The sequence below is a fragment of the Nannospalax galili genome, unplaced genomic scaffold (assembly GCF_000622305.1).
Source record: "Nannospalax galili isolate Female #2095 unplaced genomic scaffold, S.galili_v1.0 scaffold1077, whole genome shotgun sequence".
Taxonomy (NCBI): domain Eukaryota; kingdom Metazoa; phylum Chordata; class Mammalia; order Rodentia; family Spalacidae; genus Nannospalax; species Nannospalax galili.
The window spans coordinates 488411-506830 of NW_008340429.1; the positions used below are offsets into that span (position 1 = coordinate 488411).

General features: G+C 41.7%; 4 protein-coding genes across 4 annotated transcripts in view; all 4 read left to right on the forward strand.

The window, feature by feature from the left end:
- Window positions 1-18420, forward strand: part of LOC103736101 — a 287348-nt gene that overhangs the window by 67147 nt on the left and 201781 nt on the right.
- The window catches only part of LOC115070745 (protocadherin alpha-9-like), a 195779-nt gene that overhangs the window by 14123 nt on the left and 163236 nt on the right, over window positions 1-18420 (forward strand).
- LOC103736089 (protocadherin alpha-11) lies at window positions 1416-4573 on the forward strand. Its single transcript, XM_008835534.2, has one exon. The coding sequence runs from the start codon at window positions 2141-2143 to the stop codon at window positions 4571-4573; it is 2433 nt and encodes an 810-aa protein (XP_008833756.1). The 5' UTR covers window positions 1416-2140.
- Window positions 8055-10604, forward strand: LOC103736090 (protocadherin alpha-12). The gene is given in 3 exon segments (XM_008835535.3): window positions 8055-9893; window positions 9895-10150; window positions 10153-10604. Coding segments are annotated over 3 exon segments (2367 nt in total). The 3' UTR covers window positions 10425-10604.

Genomic DNA, 18420 nt, shown 5'->3' on the forward strand with positions numbered 1-18420 from the left:
CTCATATTATTAGTAATATAATTTATGTGAGAAATTATATTGTAAAATGAAAAATTCATCTTGATCAACAGACTTTTCCTTTGCAAATTGTTTCAAATTACAAAATTTGAAAAGAAATTTTTGGTTCTATTTTTGAGGCATGGTCTCCCTGTAGCCTCAGCTGGCCTGGAACTCACTATGTAGACCAAACTGGCCTTGAAATCACAGAGATCTACCTGCCTCTGCATCCCAAGTGGAAAATACATTATTTTAAAAAATTATTTTCTTTTATGTTCTGCAATGGACATAAAGTTAGTCATTTGTTACAAGAAAACAATTAAATGTCAATAGCAATAAAGAATCAGAACTTAAGAGAATAGATATGAAATAGTTAATGATAGTATATTATATAGTTCAAAATAGGTAGAACAGAGGACTTTGATCATTTCAGCACAAAGAAATTATAGATGTTTGAGATGATGATTATATTAACTCTGATCTGATCATTACACAATAGGTACACATATCAAACACTGCTTCTATCTTATAAATTTGTTCAAGCAGATTTAATTAAAAAAAAGATATGAGAAGTTAAATCTACACATCTAGGACAGAGTGTGAAGAACATTGTTTGCGATGGACCAGCCCAGACTGGGGCAGTTCAGTCCGAAGGGAACAGGGTCGTTGAGCGGGTGGACAAGGAGTCGGCGAGTGACAAACAGACACAAAGGAGCTTGATGAAAGTCTGAGTGTAATTTTTGTAGCTGCAGAGCTCAGATTATAAATTACAAAGTTACATGATTACATCAATAAGCCATTGTTTTGCGGTTTAACCATTTTTTAAGAGTTCTGATTCCAGAGACAAAAGCGAAACACAGGTGAATCAAAATACATTGTCAAACATTAACTAGTGCTGAACAGAAAGTTTCTGTTTTTCATCTTGGTGAGTCACATTAGAGACTTTTAAAATTTATATTCTGTGGTTACACAGTGAGCTGACCTCAAACCACTATTGTGCTTTCAATACTAGCTCTATAATCATTAATAGTTTTATTTGAATTCCAGGTGATTCACAATAATATTGCTTTATAACTGTCTTTTATTTTTTCCTGTTCATTAATATGTTTCAAACCCCAAGTTACATCAGTATCCCATTCTAATCCTGTAGCTCTAATGAAATCCTTCCAAGTATGGGGCTTATAAACATAACTATTTCATCTTACTAAAGGCGGTGATAGCGGTGCCAAGGACACCAGGTGCTTTCTGGGCCCCCAGAAAGCCCAAGATACAGTGACAGAAAAATAATAGCAAGTAAAAGCATGCCAAGTACACTGCATGTTTCTCAGCACAACCAATTCCAAGAGGCAACCTTCCTTGAAGTTCCAGCCTCAACCCACGGAGGATCTCACGCGGGCTTCATTGGAGATGGCGTGACAATTGTTATTATGAATCTTCAAAGGCTGAGCACTTGCCTAGCATGCACAAGCCCTGGATTCAACAAAACCAAACAAAACCAAACAACAAACAAGAACAACAAAACAATGCTCAAGAACTGCAAAAGATATTTCTTTGCCATTGAGTTTCCTAGCAGCCTAAGTAACAAGGGAGACTGTGATTAGGGCAATTCAAATTTGATGATATTTTTATAGGAGGGACAAGATATTCAGGAAATGTTTAACTCTAGTTTTCCAGAAGATTCATCTAAAGAAATGAGTCCTCTTTTTCTTCAAGCATTTAGATAAAAAGCAATTTTATAATTAAGTGAAAAATAGAAATAATTTAATTTGATGTTATTCAGTAAAGTACTATTTCCACATGTGTTTCAATAGAACTTAAAAAATTATAACGCTACATAAATGATCACTTAGCAATTGTTTTGGGCAAAATATAAAACAAAACACATGAAATTCTCTGGTGGTGGATGTGCACAGTACTCACAATTTCAGGCACAAGGTGTCGCTCTTTGCTTGGTGAAAAAAGTTCATTCATAGATTGGTCGGAACAGTCCCTCACTCCACATACAAAACCCGACACCATCATGCTGGATGCTACGGCTAAAAGGACCCTCTTAAACTCCCCCAAAATTTATCGAGATTTTGAATACGGAAGCATCTGATACTGAAAGTGTAAGGAGTCATTTTGGAAGCCAATTTCATATGCAATGTTAGGTTTTCAGAAAAGGGGATCCGGCACTCTGCGACCTCTGCTCTGGCTCTTGCTCCTCACAGCCTGGCAGGCAGGGAGCGGCCAGCTCCACTACTCCATCCCGGAGGAGGCCAAACACGGCACCTTCGTGGGCCGCATCGCGCAGGACCTGGGGCTGGAGCTGGCCGAGCTGGTGCCCCGCCTGTTCAGGGTGGTGCCCAAGGATCGCGGGGACCTTCTGGAGGTAAATCTGCAGAATGGCATTTTGTTTGTGAACTCTCGGATCGACCGGGAGGCGCTGTGCGGGAGGAGCGCGGAGTGTAGCATCCACCTGGAGGTGATCGTGGACAGGCCGCTGCAGGTTTTCCACGTGGAGGTGGAGGTGAGGGACATTAACGACAACCCGCCGGTGTTTCCTCTCAAAGAACAAAGGCTAAGGATTTCAGAATCAAAGCCACCAGACTCGCGCTTTCCGCTAGAGGGAGCTTCGGATGCTGACATAGAGGAGAATGCTATGTTGATCTACAGTTTAAGTCAGAACGAGTATTTTTCTTTAGAATCACTCACAAATAGCAAGCAGACTAAAAGACCGTCACTTATTTTAAAGAAATCTCTGGACAGGGAGAAAACCCCGGAACTTAATTTGCTACTGACGGCCACAGATGGGGGAAAACCTGAACTCACCGGCACACTTCAGCTCCTGGTGCGCGTCTTGGATGTTAACGACAATGATCCGGAGTTCAATCAATTAGAATACAAGGTAAGAATAACGGAAAATGCTGCTAAAGGAACTGTTGTCATCAAGTTAAACGCCACAGACCTGGATGAAGGAGTGAACGCAGATCTTTCATATTCTTTGATGTCGATTAAGCCCAACGGAAGACCTTTATTCACGCTAGATGAAAACAATGGAGAGCTGAGGGTCAATGGAACTTTAGATTATGAAGAAAATAAATTTTATGAAGTTGAGGTGCAGGCCACAGATAAGGGGACTCCCCCAATGGCAGGTCACTGTACAGTCTCCATAGAAATCTTAGATCTCAATGACAACTCCCCGGAAGTGAGCGTGACTTCCCTGTCCCTCCCAGTGCCAGAGGATACTCAGCCAAACACAGTCATTGCTTTGATTAGCGTATCGGACCTTGACTCAGGTGCCAACGGCCAGGTGACCTGCTCTCTTACACCCAAAGTCCCCTTCAAAATCGTATCCACCTTCAAAAACTATTATTCTTTGGTGTTGGGTAGCAATCTGGACCGAGAGAAAGTGTCGGCCTATGATTTGGTAGTAACCGCCCATGATGGAGGCTCGCCTTCGCTGTGGGCCTCGGCCAGCGTGTCCGTGGAGGTGGCTGACGTGAACGACAATGCGCCTGCGTTCGCGCAGCCCGAATACACGGTGTTCGTGAAGGAGAACAACCCGCCGGGCGCCCACATCTTCACGGTGTCGGCGGTGGACGCGGACGCGCAGGAGAACGCGCTGGTGTCCTACTCGCTGGTGGAGCGGCGGGTGGGCGAGCGCGCGCTGTCGAGCTACGTGTCTGTGCACGCGGAGAGCGGCAAGGTGTATGCGCTGCAGCCTCTGGACCATGAGGAGCTGGAGCTGCTGCAGTTCCAGGTGAGCGCGCGGGATGCTGGTGTGCCTGCCCTGGGCAGCAACGTGACTCTGCAGGTGTTTGTGCTGGACGAGAACGACAACGTGCCTGAGCTCTTGCCTCTTAGAGTTGTTGGAGCTGGTGGCGCAGTGAGGGAGCCGGTGCCTAGATCCGTGAGTTCTGGACACGTGGTGTTGAAGGTGCGCGCGGTGGATGCAGATTCTGGCTACAATGCTTGGTTGTCATATGAACTGCAGTCTTGGGCAGGCGGCGAACGCAGCCCTTTCAGCGTGGGTTTGTACACGGGTGAGATAAGCACTACTCGCGCCTTGGATGATGCGGATGCACCGCGACAGCGCCTGTTGGTGCTGGTGAGGGACCATGGAGAGCCAGCGCTGACTGCCACCGCCACAGTGCTGGTTTCTCTGGTTGAGAGCAACCAGGAGCCGAAGGCCTCTTCGAGGGCGTTGGAGGGCACAGCATCCTCTGACCCATCGCTAGTGGATGTTAACATGTATTTGATCATCGCGATATGCTCAGTGTCCAGCCTGTTGGTGCTCACGCTGGTGCTGTACACCGCCCTGCGCTGCTCAGCGCTGCCCATTGAGGGCGCTTGCGGGCCTGGGAAGCCCATGCTGGTGTGCTCCAGCGCCTTAGGGAGCTGGTCCTACTCGCAGCAGAGGAGGCAGAAGACGTGCTCTGGAGAAGGCCGGTCCAATACCGACCTTATGGCCTTCAGTCCTAATGTTCCTCCTGGTTCGGGTTCTGGAGATAGTGGAGTCCAAAATGGGATCTTTGAGAATGTAAGCACAGTCATTCTGGAATGCATTTCATGCCTCTTGATGTCACTCATGTAGTTCATTAACTTATTACTCTCTCTCTTTGCTGTTTCATTTATTTGTTTAGCCTTTCTCTTGAGATGGTTCATTTAAAGCATACTGTAAATTTGGCAGTCTTCATCATTTTTTGTTTTGTTAGAAAATGTTTAAAAGAAGTTCCCAGAGTGACTTCTATTTTCACTTGAGTGGAATAATCACTATTTCACATGAATTAAGTCATATTACTTCATCTCTGATTCTCAGTGATGTGGTTAATCACAGTGGGTTATTTGATTTGCACATGTTTATCTGTTAGCAGTGTTGCACTTTGATATTTTCATACACTGATGTTACTTAAAAAAATGTTTGTATCAACAATGGAAACTTCTTCATTAGCCCTGAATTAATTTGCTTTATTTTTTCTACTGTTGAATATCCTCTACCAGTATGGCAAAATCCATTTTAAAATTACTTGGAGAAAAAGTCCAGTCTTGCACTCTAAAATGGTGCTACCATTGAAATAATGATCTATTCTTGATTTTTTTCCTTGAAAGGACAAGAGATTTATTAAATACTTCCTACTCAGACAAGGCTGATTTATGCTTCCAAAGTAAACTAGACAAATAACATTATTTAATCAAGTCATTATTACTGCTAATGACCATCTTAATTTTTTTGATTTAGTTTTTGTTTTGCATGTTTGTGCAATGCTTGTGGAGGCCAGAAGAGGACATTGGATCACCTGGAACTGGACTTAGGGACATTGTTAGTCATCATGGGGTTGCTGGGGACCAAACTTGGGTCTTTTGCAGGAGCAGCTCATACTTTTAAAGCTGAGCCATCTCTCTAGTTCAACTGACGGCCATCTTCTAAGTTTATAGTAGCTGCTTATTTGCATCTTTTTCTGAGTTTTTCAAATTTATATAGAAAAGGAAAAGCTAAATCTACTATTGTGAGTGTATACTAATAATTAACATTTAATTAATTTTGAATTTTAATTCATTTATCTGTAAATATCATCTCTCTAATGCCTTTGGCTCTTTTTCATATGGTATAATCACATATGAAGAGTCTAATGGGCTGGATAGATGGCTCCTTTTAGTTAAGAGCACTGGCTGCTCTTGCAGAGGGCCTGGGTCCAATTCCCAGCACCCACATGACAGCTAACAACTGTCCATAACTCCAGTTTCTGGAGACACGATGCCCTCTTCTGTCCTCCATGGGCATTGCACGACATGGATGCAGTCAAACACACATAAAATAAAATAAAAAGTTAAAAATTAAAGAGTCTAACAAAGATCAGTTATGTCTAAGTGATTCATCTAGTTCTGTGATTCTTGGAGAGTGGAGAATTTGGGACTCATATAAAACCGTTTCACTTTAAATTTCACAACATATTATTTAGCACAATATTCTGGAGGAATTCATATGGAAACCCATTCCTGAAACTTGGTTTAGAGCTTTATTTTATTCAGAAAATTATTTATTTATGTGTGTCTTTTTTGTTGTTGTGTGTACACACATGCCACAGTGCAAATGTGAATAATTTGCAGGAGTTCATTCTCTCCTACCTTCTAGGTTTCAGAGATTGAACTCAAGGGGCCAATTGATGGAAAGTGCCTTAATCCACTGAAACATCATTCCAGGCTGGGTTAAGAACTTTGTACTGCAATTCATAAAATAGCCCTTAAGTATTTAAGTGATAAAAAATATGAATCCTTACGAATAGGGCATATATTATAATCCATGTCTAAATGTACTTAAGGAATAACTCAAAGTCACTTAAATTTAATTTTAGAAAGACTTTGGAGTGTTTTGGTTACAGGCTAAATTTTTACAAATCATGCATTTTCATTAATAGCCATTTTATATTTTAGGTAATTTCAAATTACTTAAATTAATTTTTACAGATTCAGTGCCTTTTGCATTTGCTCTTAATGTCAGGGTTACATTCTTTTGTGTGAGTTTCTAATGCCAACATATTTTCTGGTTCAGTTAACTACTAAAGCTAAACTTAGGGTCTTCTATCTACTTAATTTGGTTATGTTGGACTGTCTGAAGACTATATGACACATGAATTTTCATTAAAACTCATTAGCAACTATTGCTCACTGACATTTTTGCAAATAGAAAATATCAAATGAATAAACTTGGTGGCACTGTTTGACTAGTTATTTAAATAACTAGTTTGAAAGCATCAAAATTCAAGTGTTTTTGACCAATAGCGCCAGTTTGATAGCTGATTTAACTTGTGCTTTTGGAGTCCTTCTTGGTTCTTCTTTCTGGTTATGTAAATATCTCACCTCATTTCCCATTTATTACTATGTAGTAATGTGTAAAAGGACTGGCAAGAAATTATTGGCTTGAAGAGTTTGATTTGGATGTTAGTAAAATTATTAAACCCATATTTACTATATTTACACTGATCTATAAGCTCTTAACCATGTTTACTTACAAGCTAGTCTTGAATTAATGAATACAATTATGAAAAGTCTCTTAATTATCCCTCTCATCATTATGATTTTGTATTCTGAGTAACTACTAACTGACCTGTAGGGAAAGATTTAGAGAGAAACAAAATGTCAGTATCACAGTCACATTCATTTGTTTTTAGTCTGTAAGATTATATTCCAAGACACTTTAAGGTATCTTTTTCATATTAACATTCCATTGCAACCTTAGAATATTGTGGAATTTGAAGGCTTTGACTCAACATTTTACATGAAACCATTTAATTCCTGCCAGAGAAAAAGTTTCTAGAATCTGTAAATGTGCTTTGCTTTAAAGTGTTGTGAGAACCATAGCAGTAGTATGAAAAGTCATCAATTTCAAGTATCAAGCACCAAAAACCCAACACCTTCCGTATTTATGATGAATTCAGTATTCACTATATTTATGAATAAAACAACTTATATATAAAGTATCATTTAGCTAAATAGAAACATTTTAATTTTCTTTATGAGATGATGGAATTCTGGACTTTCCCCAGAAGTTCTACAACAAGTACTGTGAAGAGTAAAAGCCACCATCTCACTGTGACTTGTAAGGGTTTGGTACACTGCAGTGTTCTCCATAAAAACTGATGAGTAGCTTTTGTCACATCTTATTTCAAAGACAATGAAAAGCTTTGAAGAAGAAAAGTTTTAAAACCACAAAAAGAAAGTGTTTGTATTTTGTTGGCAATACCACGTATACTAATTAAATAGCATTCATAAATGATCCATGGAAATATCTGAAAGTAGAATTAGAGTGACTCAGGAAATAGTAATCCAAAGAACTGAGAATCTTGTATTTACAAGATCAGTCACATGATGTCGTTGTACACTCAAAAGGTGAAAAGGGATCATTTTTGTTTCTGCACCCAGATTCCAACCATTCACAGAACAATCCACTACACAGTGGCCAGAATACTCCATAAACTTTACCAGATAAATACAGAAAAGGGAGACTGTTCATAAACTATCTCATGTACGCTCCTTTTAAGCTGACAGTTTCACACTAGAGAACCTCGTTATTTGCAATGGTGTTTTCTTGGCGACCAGGCCTGAAATCTCAGCGTCTGCTGATCTGCCTCCTGCTCCTCACAACCTGTCAGGCAGGAAGCGGTCAGCTCCACTACTCTGTCCCAGAGGAGGCCAAGCACGGTACCTTCGTGGGTTGCATTGCGCAGGACCTGGAGCTGGAGCTGGCCGAGCTGGTGCCCCATCTGTTCAGGGTGGCTTCCAAGGACCGCGGGAACCTTCTGGAGGTAAATCTGCAGAATGGCGTTTTGTTTGTGAATTCTCAGATCGACCGGGAGGAGCTGTGCGGGCGGAGCGCGGAGTGTAGCATCCACCTGGAGGTGATCGTGGACAGGCCGCTGCAGGTTTTCCACGTGGAGGTGGAGGTGAGGGACTTTAACGATAACCGGCCAGTGTTTGCAGAAAGAGAACAAAAGGTACCAATTTCTGAATCTGCGCCTCTGGACACCCAGTTTCCTCTAGAGGGCGCTTCGGATGCAGCTATTGGCATAAACTCTCTCCTGACCTACATGTTAAGCCGAAACGAGCATGTTGCACTTAAAATAAAGACAGATAGAAGTATGTTGCCTGTACTGATTCTTCGAAAATTGTTGGACAGAGAAGAAATATCGAAACTCAGTTTATCGCTGATGGTCATTGACAGTGGTAAACTGGAGCTAACAGGATCTGTTCAGATTCAAATAACCATCCTGGATGTGAATGACAACGCACCAGAATTTGATAAACTTGGTTATAGAGTAGTGTTGTTTGAAAATGTCCCAAACGACACCAAAGTAATTCAACTAAATGCTTCTGATCTGGATGAAGGCCTAAATAGAGAAATTTCCTATGCGATCAGGATGATTCAGCCTAAAAATGAGAAATGTGTATTTTTAATAAACTCAGAAACAGGCGAAGTTAGAATTTATGGGAAATTGGATTTTGAAGAGAACAATGCATATGAAATTCAGGTCAAAGCAATCGATAAAAGGACTCCTTCCATGGTAGGTCACTGCATAGTCCTGGTGGAAGTTTTGGACGTGAATGACAATGTCCCGGAGATAAAGTTTACTTCGCTGTCACTCCCTGTACTAGAGGATGCCCAGGTGGGAATCGCAATCGCTCTGATCAGCGTGTCCGACCTTGACTCTGGAGCAAACGGGAAGGTGACCTGCTCTCTGACCTCTAACGTCCCCTTCAAGCTGGTGTCCACCTTCAAGAATTACTATTCTCTGGTGCTGGACCGCGCCCTGGACCGCGAGACCAAAGATGAGTATAAGGTGGTGGTCACCGCGAGGGACGGAGGCTCGCCTTCTCTGTGGGCCACGGCCAGCGTGTCCGTGGAGGTGGCTGACGTGAACGACAACGCGCCTGTGTTCGCGCAGCCCGAATACACGGTGTTCGTGAAGGAGAACAACCCGCCGGGCGCCCACATCTTCACGGTGTCGGCGGTGGACGCGGACGCGCAGGAGAACGCGCTGGTGTCCTACTCGCTGGTGGAGCGGCGGGGGGGGGAGGGCGCGCTGTCGAGCTACGTGTCTGTGCCAGCGGAGAGCGGAAAGGGGTATGCGCTGCAGCCTCTGGACCATGAGGAGCTGGAGCTGCTGCAGTTCCAGGTGAGCGCGCGGGATGCTGGTGTGCCTGCTCTGGGCAGCAAGGTGACTCTGCAGGTGTTCGTGCTGGATGAGAATGACAATGCTCCCGCACTACTAGCACCTTTGGCGAGAGGGGCTGGCGGCGTGGTGAGCCAACTGGTGCCTAGGTCAGTGGGTGCGGGTCATGTGGTGGCCAAGGTATGTGCAGTTGATGCTGACTCTGGCTACAATGCTTAGCTATCCTATGAGCTGCAGTCGTCGGCCTGGTGACATCCGCAGCCTGCTCGGGGTGGGCTTGTATACAGGGGAAATCAGCACCACGCGCACCCTAGATGAAGCTGATGCACTGAGCCAGCACCTGGTGGTGATAGTGACAGACCATGGTGAGCCAGCATTGACTGCCACAGCCACTGTGCTGGTGTCTCTAGTGGACAGTGGCCAGGCAACAAAAGTCTTGTCCCGGGCCTCTGTGGGTGCGACCATACCAGAAGCATCTCTAGTGAATGTCAATGTGTACTTGATCATGCCATCTGCATAGTATCCTGCCTGTTAGTGCTCTCGCTGCTTCTGTATACTGTGTTGCATTACTCCGTGGTGTCCACAGAGGAGGCAGGTGGGCCTTCGAAGCCTATGCTGGTGTGTGCTAGCGAGATAGGGAGCTTGTCACAATTGCAGCAAAGGAGACAGAGGGTGTGCTCTGGAGTGGTCCCATCTAATACAGATCTTATGGCCTTCAGCCCTAACCCTCAGTTTCAAGAAAACTGCTTAAATCCTTCCAGTGAAGTAAGTCATTGATATCATTCAAGTATTTTTATTTCTCTTAATAACTTGGTTTTAGGTTCTAAACTATATCCTTTTCCCCCTTAGTTTTCTTTCTAAAAGTATCTTTTAAATCATCGACTGCCTCAGATTCTCTGATTTACTCATACTTAGTTATTTTTTGTACCAGCCAGTGCATACGTTATGCATCATGTGTTGAAGATCCTGGATCATCACTTTTTTCTTTTTACATTCTTTTTCTTACCTATGAATGATTAGCCTTGAGAAATAATAATATATTAGGTGAAAACCCAGCCAAGTGTTTGATAACTCTTATTATTAAAAATTTGGCATTTCAGGATTACAAGGAAATTACAGAATACTTCAAAGAGTTCTTATACATCTTTGAAGAGATTTCTTAGTTGATTCTTCAATGTTAGGAAAATAACCTCATCAATTATTGTGCTAATTTTCACACAATACAGATACATTATATTACAAGTGTAATAACAATAGTAATAATAATATATATGTAGTTTATATTTGATTTGGAGATTATAATTTTGCTATTTTCAAGACATAACATTTCAACAGTAAGATATTAGAGGAGGAAGATAAATATAATAAATGGGTTTTCTCTAGAAAATGTGTACTTGAAGGATTAGAGCAGGGGAAGATTATAAAGATAAGAAAGTCATAGAGGATCTTCCATAACAATTTAGGTATCAAGTGATGGAGACTTAACTAGTGGGAGTAAAACATCAATGGAAGGAACCATTTATAAGAGACATTGGCAAAGTAGAAGCAACCAGATGATGATTGACTCAATGCAAATGATAGAGGAAGACAAAAATTGTACATGACACGTTTTTAGCTTGTGAACTGGGAGGATCATATTTCTTTTAAACAAGATGTATAACAGCTAGAGAAATGGCTTGTGTGTGTTTGAGCAGGTAGGGAGTAAGAGAAACACTTAACTCTCTTTTGAGGCACAAGCACAGCATTGTGATTGGAAATGTGGATCTAGAACTCAGAGGGGGTCAAACATAACCCCCTTAAGGAGTATTAATCCCTTCAGGGAAAATGTAAATTCATTAAAAGATAAAATCACAGAGACACACTGAAGAATGAAAAAATTCATTGAAGAAAAGAGTACAGGTACGTGGGTATCTAGTTTCTTGGGCAGCTGTAACAAATGACCTCAGGTGGTATAAAACAACATTTAATTGTTTTACAACTTTTGAGGCCAGAAGCCCCAAATCAAGGAGTTTGCAGGGCTGAAGTCCCTCTAGAAGCTCTAGAGGAGAATCTGTTCTTTGTCTCTTTTGGTTTCTGATGGCTGTTGGCATTCCTTGGCTTGTGGCCACACCACTACAGTATCTGTCTTTATGGTCACATTGCCTCCTCCTTGTCTTCATGCCTCCTCATCTTGTTTTTATTCTTTAAGGATACAGGTACTGGCACTTAGGGTCCCCTTGGTTAGAGACTAAAGAAAATGTTTAAGAAGCAAGATAATAGATGCATGATTGTATGGTGTCTGGAAAGGTATATTGCAGAGAGTTGGCTTATATGGAGAAGTGAGTGAAGCAATAGGGTACAGTCTGGTAGACAAGAAGCATTAGGAAGAAACAAGGAACTAGTTTCATTACAAGAATAAAGTATTTTAATAGAAATAGTAGAGAAAGAGGGAATTTTGAGGACAAGAGAATACAAATGCTCCACATCACTTTTCAGAGGGGAATAGAAGTCCAGAAATGAACCCAATTGTCATTTTCTATAGAGTAATGCACAGAGCAGGCAAGGTAATAATCACACCTATATAATTTATAACATAATATTGGAGCTATGTAACATTTATGTTTATAATATATAGAATATTTTTCATTGTACTGTTCCACCTGGACCTTAATGACTTGGTAGGAATAATAACAGATAAAATAATATTTCCTTCCTCTCTTTTTTTCTGAAGATAGGTTAGTTTCATTGTGTAGCTATTGTTGCATACTTGGAAAATGATAACGGTTTCTCCTACCGATGATGGAATGAGATGCAGCAGGGGAAAGGGCAAGCTTAACTTAAATTATACCAAATAATAGAATGCTAGCTCTTGGCATGCTTTCTTGCCTTCTACAAGTTGAACTGAAAACTTCAAAACATTGTTTCATGCAGCTCATTGTGAGATTATGTACACACACAAATACACACACATTATGAGTAGACATTTTCTTTAAAAGACAAACATTTTATCCACCCTTTGGGATGAATTTGTAAATATGGTATATTATTTGAAATCGGGTCTATAATTTAGTAACATTATCCACCTTCATCTGTTTTATGTGATTCTTTATGTTTCTGTTTGGAGTTAACGACTGTTACGAGAGAAGGTTTTGAAAAATATTCCAGGAAAGGGACATTACCAGCAAAGCCTATGAGACTATGAGAACTATAAGCCTGTTAGTCCAAAGCCAAATGTGTAATAGTCTCCCTGTTTTAAGTTTTTACACATGTAAAAATAAGTCTGTGGGAAAAGTGGATCATATACACCTCATGTTCAGTAACACCGAATCCTTAACAAATAAGTGACTTACTGTCCCTGGAAGGATACATATTTAACTCCCAGCTACATATTTGCAACAACAACAATTCAGAAAATGGAAGGAAATAAAGATCAATCAATGGAAAAGAAGGCCGAGAATTCGCTACAGTTACACATTCGTGCGCATGGTGTCGCTCTTCACTGAGAACGTTTTTGTGAAGAAACTCACTGCTTCTTCCTTTAGAAAAACCGACAGTGGAAACTCTGTTGCGAATTCTCCAGTACTAGAAGGTCATCAAACTGGTCTTTGAAAGGCAGTTTTGGGTAAGGCACTTTCTATACCTTGGGCATCACTGAATCTTTCTGGCTGCACCATGCTCTTATCTTGGCAAAGAGGCCCAGGATCCTGGCGCCTCCTGCCCTGGCTCCTGCTCTTCACAGCCTGGCGGGCAGGGAGCTGCCAGCTGCACTACTCCGTCCCAGAGGAGGCCAAACACGGCACCTTCGTGGGCCGCATCGCGCAGGACCTGGGGCTGGAACTGGCCGAGTTGGTGCCCCGCCTGTTCAGGGTGGTGTCCAAGGACCGCGGGGACCTTCTGGAGGTAAATCTGCAGAATGGTATTTTGTTTGTGAATTCTCGGATCGACCGGGAGGAGCTGTGCGGGAGGAGCGCGGAGTGTAGCATCCACCTGGAGGTGATCGTGGACGGGCCGCTGCAGGTTTTCCATGTGGAGGTGGAGGTGAGGGACATTAACGACAACCGACCATTGTTCCCCGAAAGTAACAAAAGTATAATGATCGCAGAATCTAGACCTCCGGAAACTAGATTTCCACTAGATGGCGCATCTGATGCAGATATTGGAGTAAATTCCGCCTTGACCTACCGACTGGATTCCAATGATTATTTCGTTTTGGACACACAAAATAATCGTGAGCAAAGATTTTCGTTATCACTTGTGTTAAGGAAAACACTAGACAGAGAAGAAATTCAGGAACATAGTCTATTACTCACAGCTACCGATGGAGGCAAACCAGAGCTGACTGGCACAGTTCAGCTGCTGATCACTATCCTGGATGTGAATGACAATGCTCCGGAGTTTGATCGATTAATTTATAAAGTTAGAGTGTTAGAGAATGCACTTAATGGAACATTGGTGATTAAACTAAATGCCACGGATTCCGACGATGGTACAAATGGAGATATAATCTATTCCTTCAGAAGGCCTGTATCACCTGCAGTGGTAGGAACATTTGACATAAATCCCAACAGTGGAGAAGTTAGGACAAAAAGCAAACTGGATTTCGAAGAAAAGAAATTATATGAAATACCCGTGGAGGCAGTGGACAGAGGGAATATTCCAATGACGGGTCATTGTACCCTTTTGGTGGAAATACTAGACATAAATGATAATACACCAGAGGTAATGATTACGTCTCTGTCACTCCCAGTCAGAGAAGATGCTCAGCCTAGCTCTGTCATCGCCCTGATTAGCGTGTCTGACCGTGATTCTGGTGCCAACGGGCAGGTCACCTGCTCCCTGACACCTAACGTCCCCTTCAAACTGGTGTCTACTTTCAAGAATTACTATTCGCTGGTGCTGGACAGCGCCCTGGACCGCGAGACCAAAACCGACTATAAGGTGGTGGTGACTGCGAGGGACGGAGGCTCGCCTTCGCTGTGGGCCATGGCCAGCGTGTCTGTGGAGGTGGCTGACGTGAACGACAACGCGCCTGTGTTCGCACAGCCCGAATACACGGTGTTCGTGAAGGAGAACAACCCGCCGGGCGCCCACATCTTCACGGTGTCGGCGGTGGACGCGGACGCGCAGGAGAACGCGCTGGTGTCCTACTCGCTGGTGGAGCGGCGGGTGGGCGAGCGCGCGCTGTCGAGCTACGTGTCTGTGCACGCGGAGAGCGGCAAGGTGTATGCGCTGCAGCCTCTGGACCATGAGGAGCTGGAGCTGCTGCAGTTCCAGGTGAGCGCGCGGGATGCTGGTGTGCCTGTCCTGGGCAGCAATGTGACTCTGCAGGTGTTCGTGCTGGATGAGAACGACAATGCGCCCACACTGCTGCCACCTCGGGCTGGCGACACTGGTGGCGCGATTAGCGAGTTGGTTTCGCGGTCAGTGGGTGCAGGTCACGTAGTGTCGAAGGTAAGCGCAGTGGACGCGGACTCTGGCTACAACGCCTGGTTGTCTTATGAACTGCTGTTGGCTGCAGGCAGCTCACGCAGTCCGTTCCGTGTGGGTCTGTACACGGGTGAGATCAGCACAACGCGCGCCCTGGACGAAGCAGATGCGCCTCGACAACGCCTGTTGGTGCTGGTGAAAGACCATGGCGAACCAGCAATGACCGTCACCGCTACCGTGCTGTTGTCTCTGGTAGAGAATGGCCAGGTCACCAAGATCTCTTCATTCACTTCCTACAGTACTGCACCTTCTGAGACATCACTGGTGGCTGTCAACCTGTACCTGATCATCGCCATCTGCGCCGTGTCCAGCCTGTTGGTGCTCACGCTGCTGCTGTACACCGCGCTGCGCTGCGCTGCAGTGAACACTGAGGGCACATGTGGATCTGGGAAGCCCATGCTGGTGTGCTCCAGCGCGGTGGGGAGCTGGTCCTATTCGCAGCAGAGAAGACAGAGGGTGTGCTCTGGGGAGGGCCCGCCCAAGACCGACCTCGTGGCTTTCAGCCAGAGCCTCCCTCCAGTATTGGGTTCTGCAGAAGAAACATGCCAGAGAGAAAGGCTGGTAGAACGCTTGAAAGAGGTAAGTTCATATTGTAAAGAATTCTTTGCATTAATGTTTAGCTTTTCTAACAGTTACTCATTATGGTAGCTTTCCTCCCAACCACTTCTGTGATTTTAATTCTTCTCATCCTTAATGCCTTTAACAATTTCATTATTGACAGTGGGATGATCAATAATGAAGTCTTGTCAGAAACCACAATAAAGTATTCAAAACTGGAAAAATGTGTTTTTCTTATATTCTTTTTAAAAAATATTTTATTATTTTTAGTGTATGAGTGTATTGCCTGCATGTATGTGAGTGCACCCGTGTCATGCAGTGCCGCGGAGGTCAGAAGTCAGCTTCGGATTCCCCTGGAACGGAGTTAAGGGTGGTTCATAGCCGCCATGTGGGTGCTGGGAATGGAACGTGGGTCCTCTGCAAGAGCAGTCAGTGCTCTTAACCGCTGAGTCAGCTCTCCAGCCCCTTTTTCTTGTATTCTTAATAGCTTGAAATGTTTGTTGTGTATTCAGCATTTCAAAACAACAACAACAAAATCAATGCCATGGGATTTTAAGCATTTTACAAAATATTGTAATTAAGCCAAAATAACTTAAGATTTTAGTCCTTTGATTTATACAAATACCTACATACATGTATTATTGTTAAAGGTTCATAAATTTTATCTAAATTACTTTATTCTGAATTGAGGTCTTGACATGGTGCCCAGGTTGAGCACCTCTGGTTGCTTCTGTCTTTTCTACTTCCTGAGTGCTCAGGTTATGCGTGTGATCCACCACATTTGGTTACAATGTTTTTCTTCACAGTACATTTTATTTTTTTATTTTTAAATCTTTCCTAGTTGGTCTGTTTTTTGTCCTCCTCTAGGACCACCAGTGTTCACTTCTAGGTCTCCCATGAGAAACCCCTTGTGATCATCCCTTTGTATTTTTATTTCCACATAGATAATTACATGTATATAGTAAAATTTTTGTTATTCCTCATTGAATATTTAGCATGAATTATGCATCTTGTGTCTCTTAGTCACCAGTCCTTTTTGGATGTCTTCTTAAATGTGATTCTTCTAATCGCTTCATAGTATTTCATAGTATATTTCATAGAATATACCATTAAATATTCAGTTATTTACTTACTTATGAACAAACACCAGTTCAAATGTATGTCTTTTTGTTTTATCTGTAAAAGTATGCTATTTTATCTGTTTACATATTTCCTAAAGTGCTGTTTTTTATTTCTATGATTCTCACATGGGGAGTAAATGCATCAAAATAGCTAAATTAATCAACAAAGTAGTTAAACTATTTTAATTTTAAAACATGTTGCTAAATTGCTTTCTAAAAATTTTCTAGTACATTAAGTTTCTACAAGCCAGTTATGAGCACTCCTTCACTTCCAGAAGAAATAAAGTACTTCCTTTCTGACAATATTATGTGTATAAAATAATGTCTTACTGTTATCTCAATTTTAAATTCATATTTATTATCAGTGGACTAGAGCATCTTGTCTTATGCATTTTTCACTTGAACCTGATTTTCTTTAATTTACAATTCAAATTTTGCCCATGTTTGTACTGAATTTTTTTTTGTTCTGATTAACTTCTCTGTGCAATATAACTATTACTGATAACAATTTTCCCTCACATTTAATATCCACTAATTTGTTTGTTCTGTCATAGAAATGTTTAAAATTTATATATTAGAATACATCCATTTTTTTCTTTTATAGATTTCAAGGTTGATAGGTTCTGTTTAAAAGGTCTTCTCAATTATTATATTGAGATTCATTGGATTGAGATGTGGCTCAGTTGTAGAGCTGTATGTAGCTTATAACATACTCTGGGTTCCATCCCCGGTGCCAGAAAAATGCAGTAATTTATTAATTAAATTTATTTATTAAATACTTATTCAATGCTCTGTATGTACCAGTCATGTTTTAGACACTGAAAATTCTGCAATGAAGTTCATTGTTTTTTGAAATAAATCCAAATTTCCATTTGGTGTCATTTTCCTTTTGCCTAAAGAAATTTCCTTAATATTTATTGTAGCACATGTATTCTGCCAATGAATTCACTCAGATTTGTCTAAGAAAAACCTTGATTAGCATTTCATTTATGAAAAAATGTTTTCACTGGGTATAGATAAGGAGCTTTTTAAAAAAGGTGTCATTCCATTATCTCTTTTCTTCAATAGTTTCTAATGAGGAAATTGCCATTATTCTTTCCTTTGTTACTGTGTATATGCATCCTCACACTTCTGAGGGTTACTTTAAAAAATATTTTGTATTAAAAAAATCATTGATGTTTGAGTCTATGTGCTTTAATATGGTTTTATTTATGCTAGTCTCTTTGGGGTTTATTGATATTCTTGGATCTTTATATTTATCATTTTTGTCAAATTGTGAAATTTTGGCTATATTTCCTCAGATTTTTCCCTCTTCCATCCTTTGTGGAACTCCAGTTACACATATGTTGTATTGCTTGATGTCCCTCTGGTGGTTGAAGCTTTGTTCATTTTTGTGTCTTTTTCCCTGTGTGTCTCATTTTGTGCAACTTTTATCAGTATATTTCAATATTTACTATGTATCCACCATCCAGTGAGGCCACTGGACTTTATTTTTCTTTCCCTGTGAGTCATCCTAGAAATTGTCTCCAGATGGTGAGATGAGGAAATCTTAGGGTTCATCTTACTTGTTTTCTCTTTTTCCTAAATTATTGAAGTTTTCTGATTGTTTATCATGGAAGAACAAAATA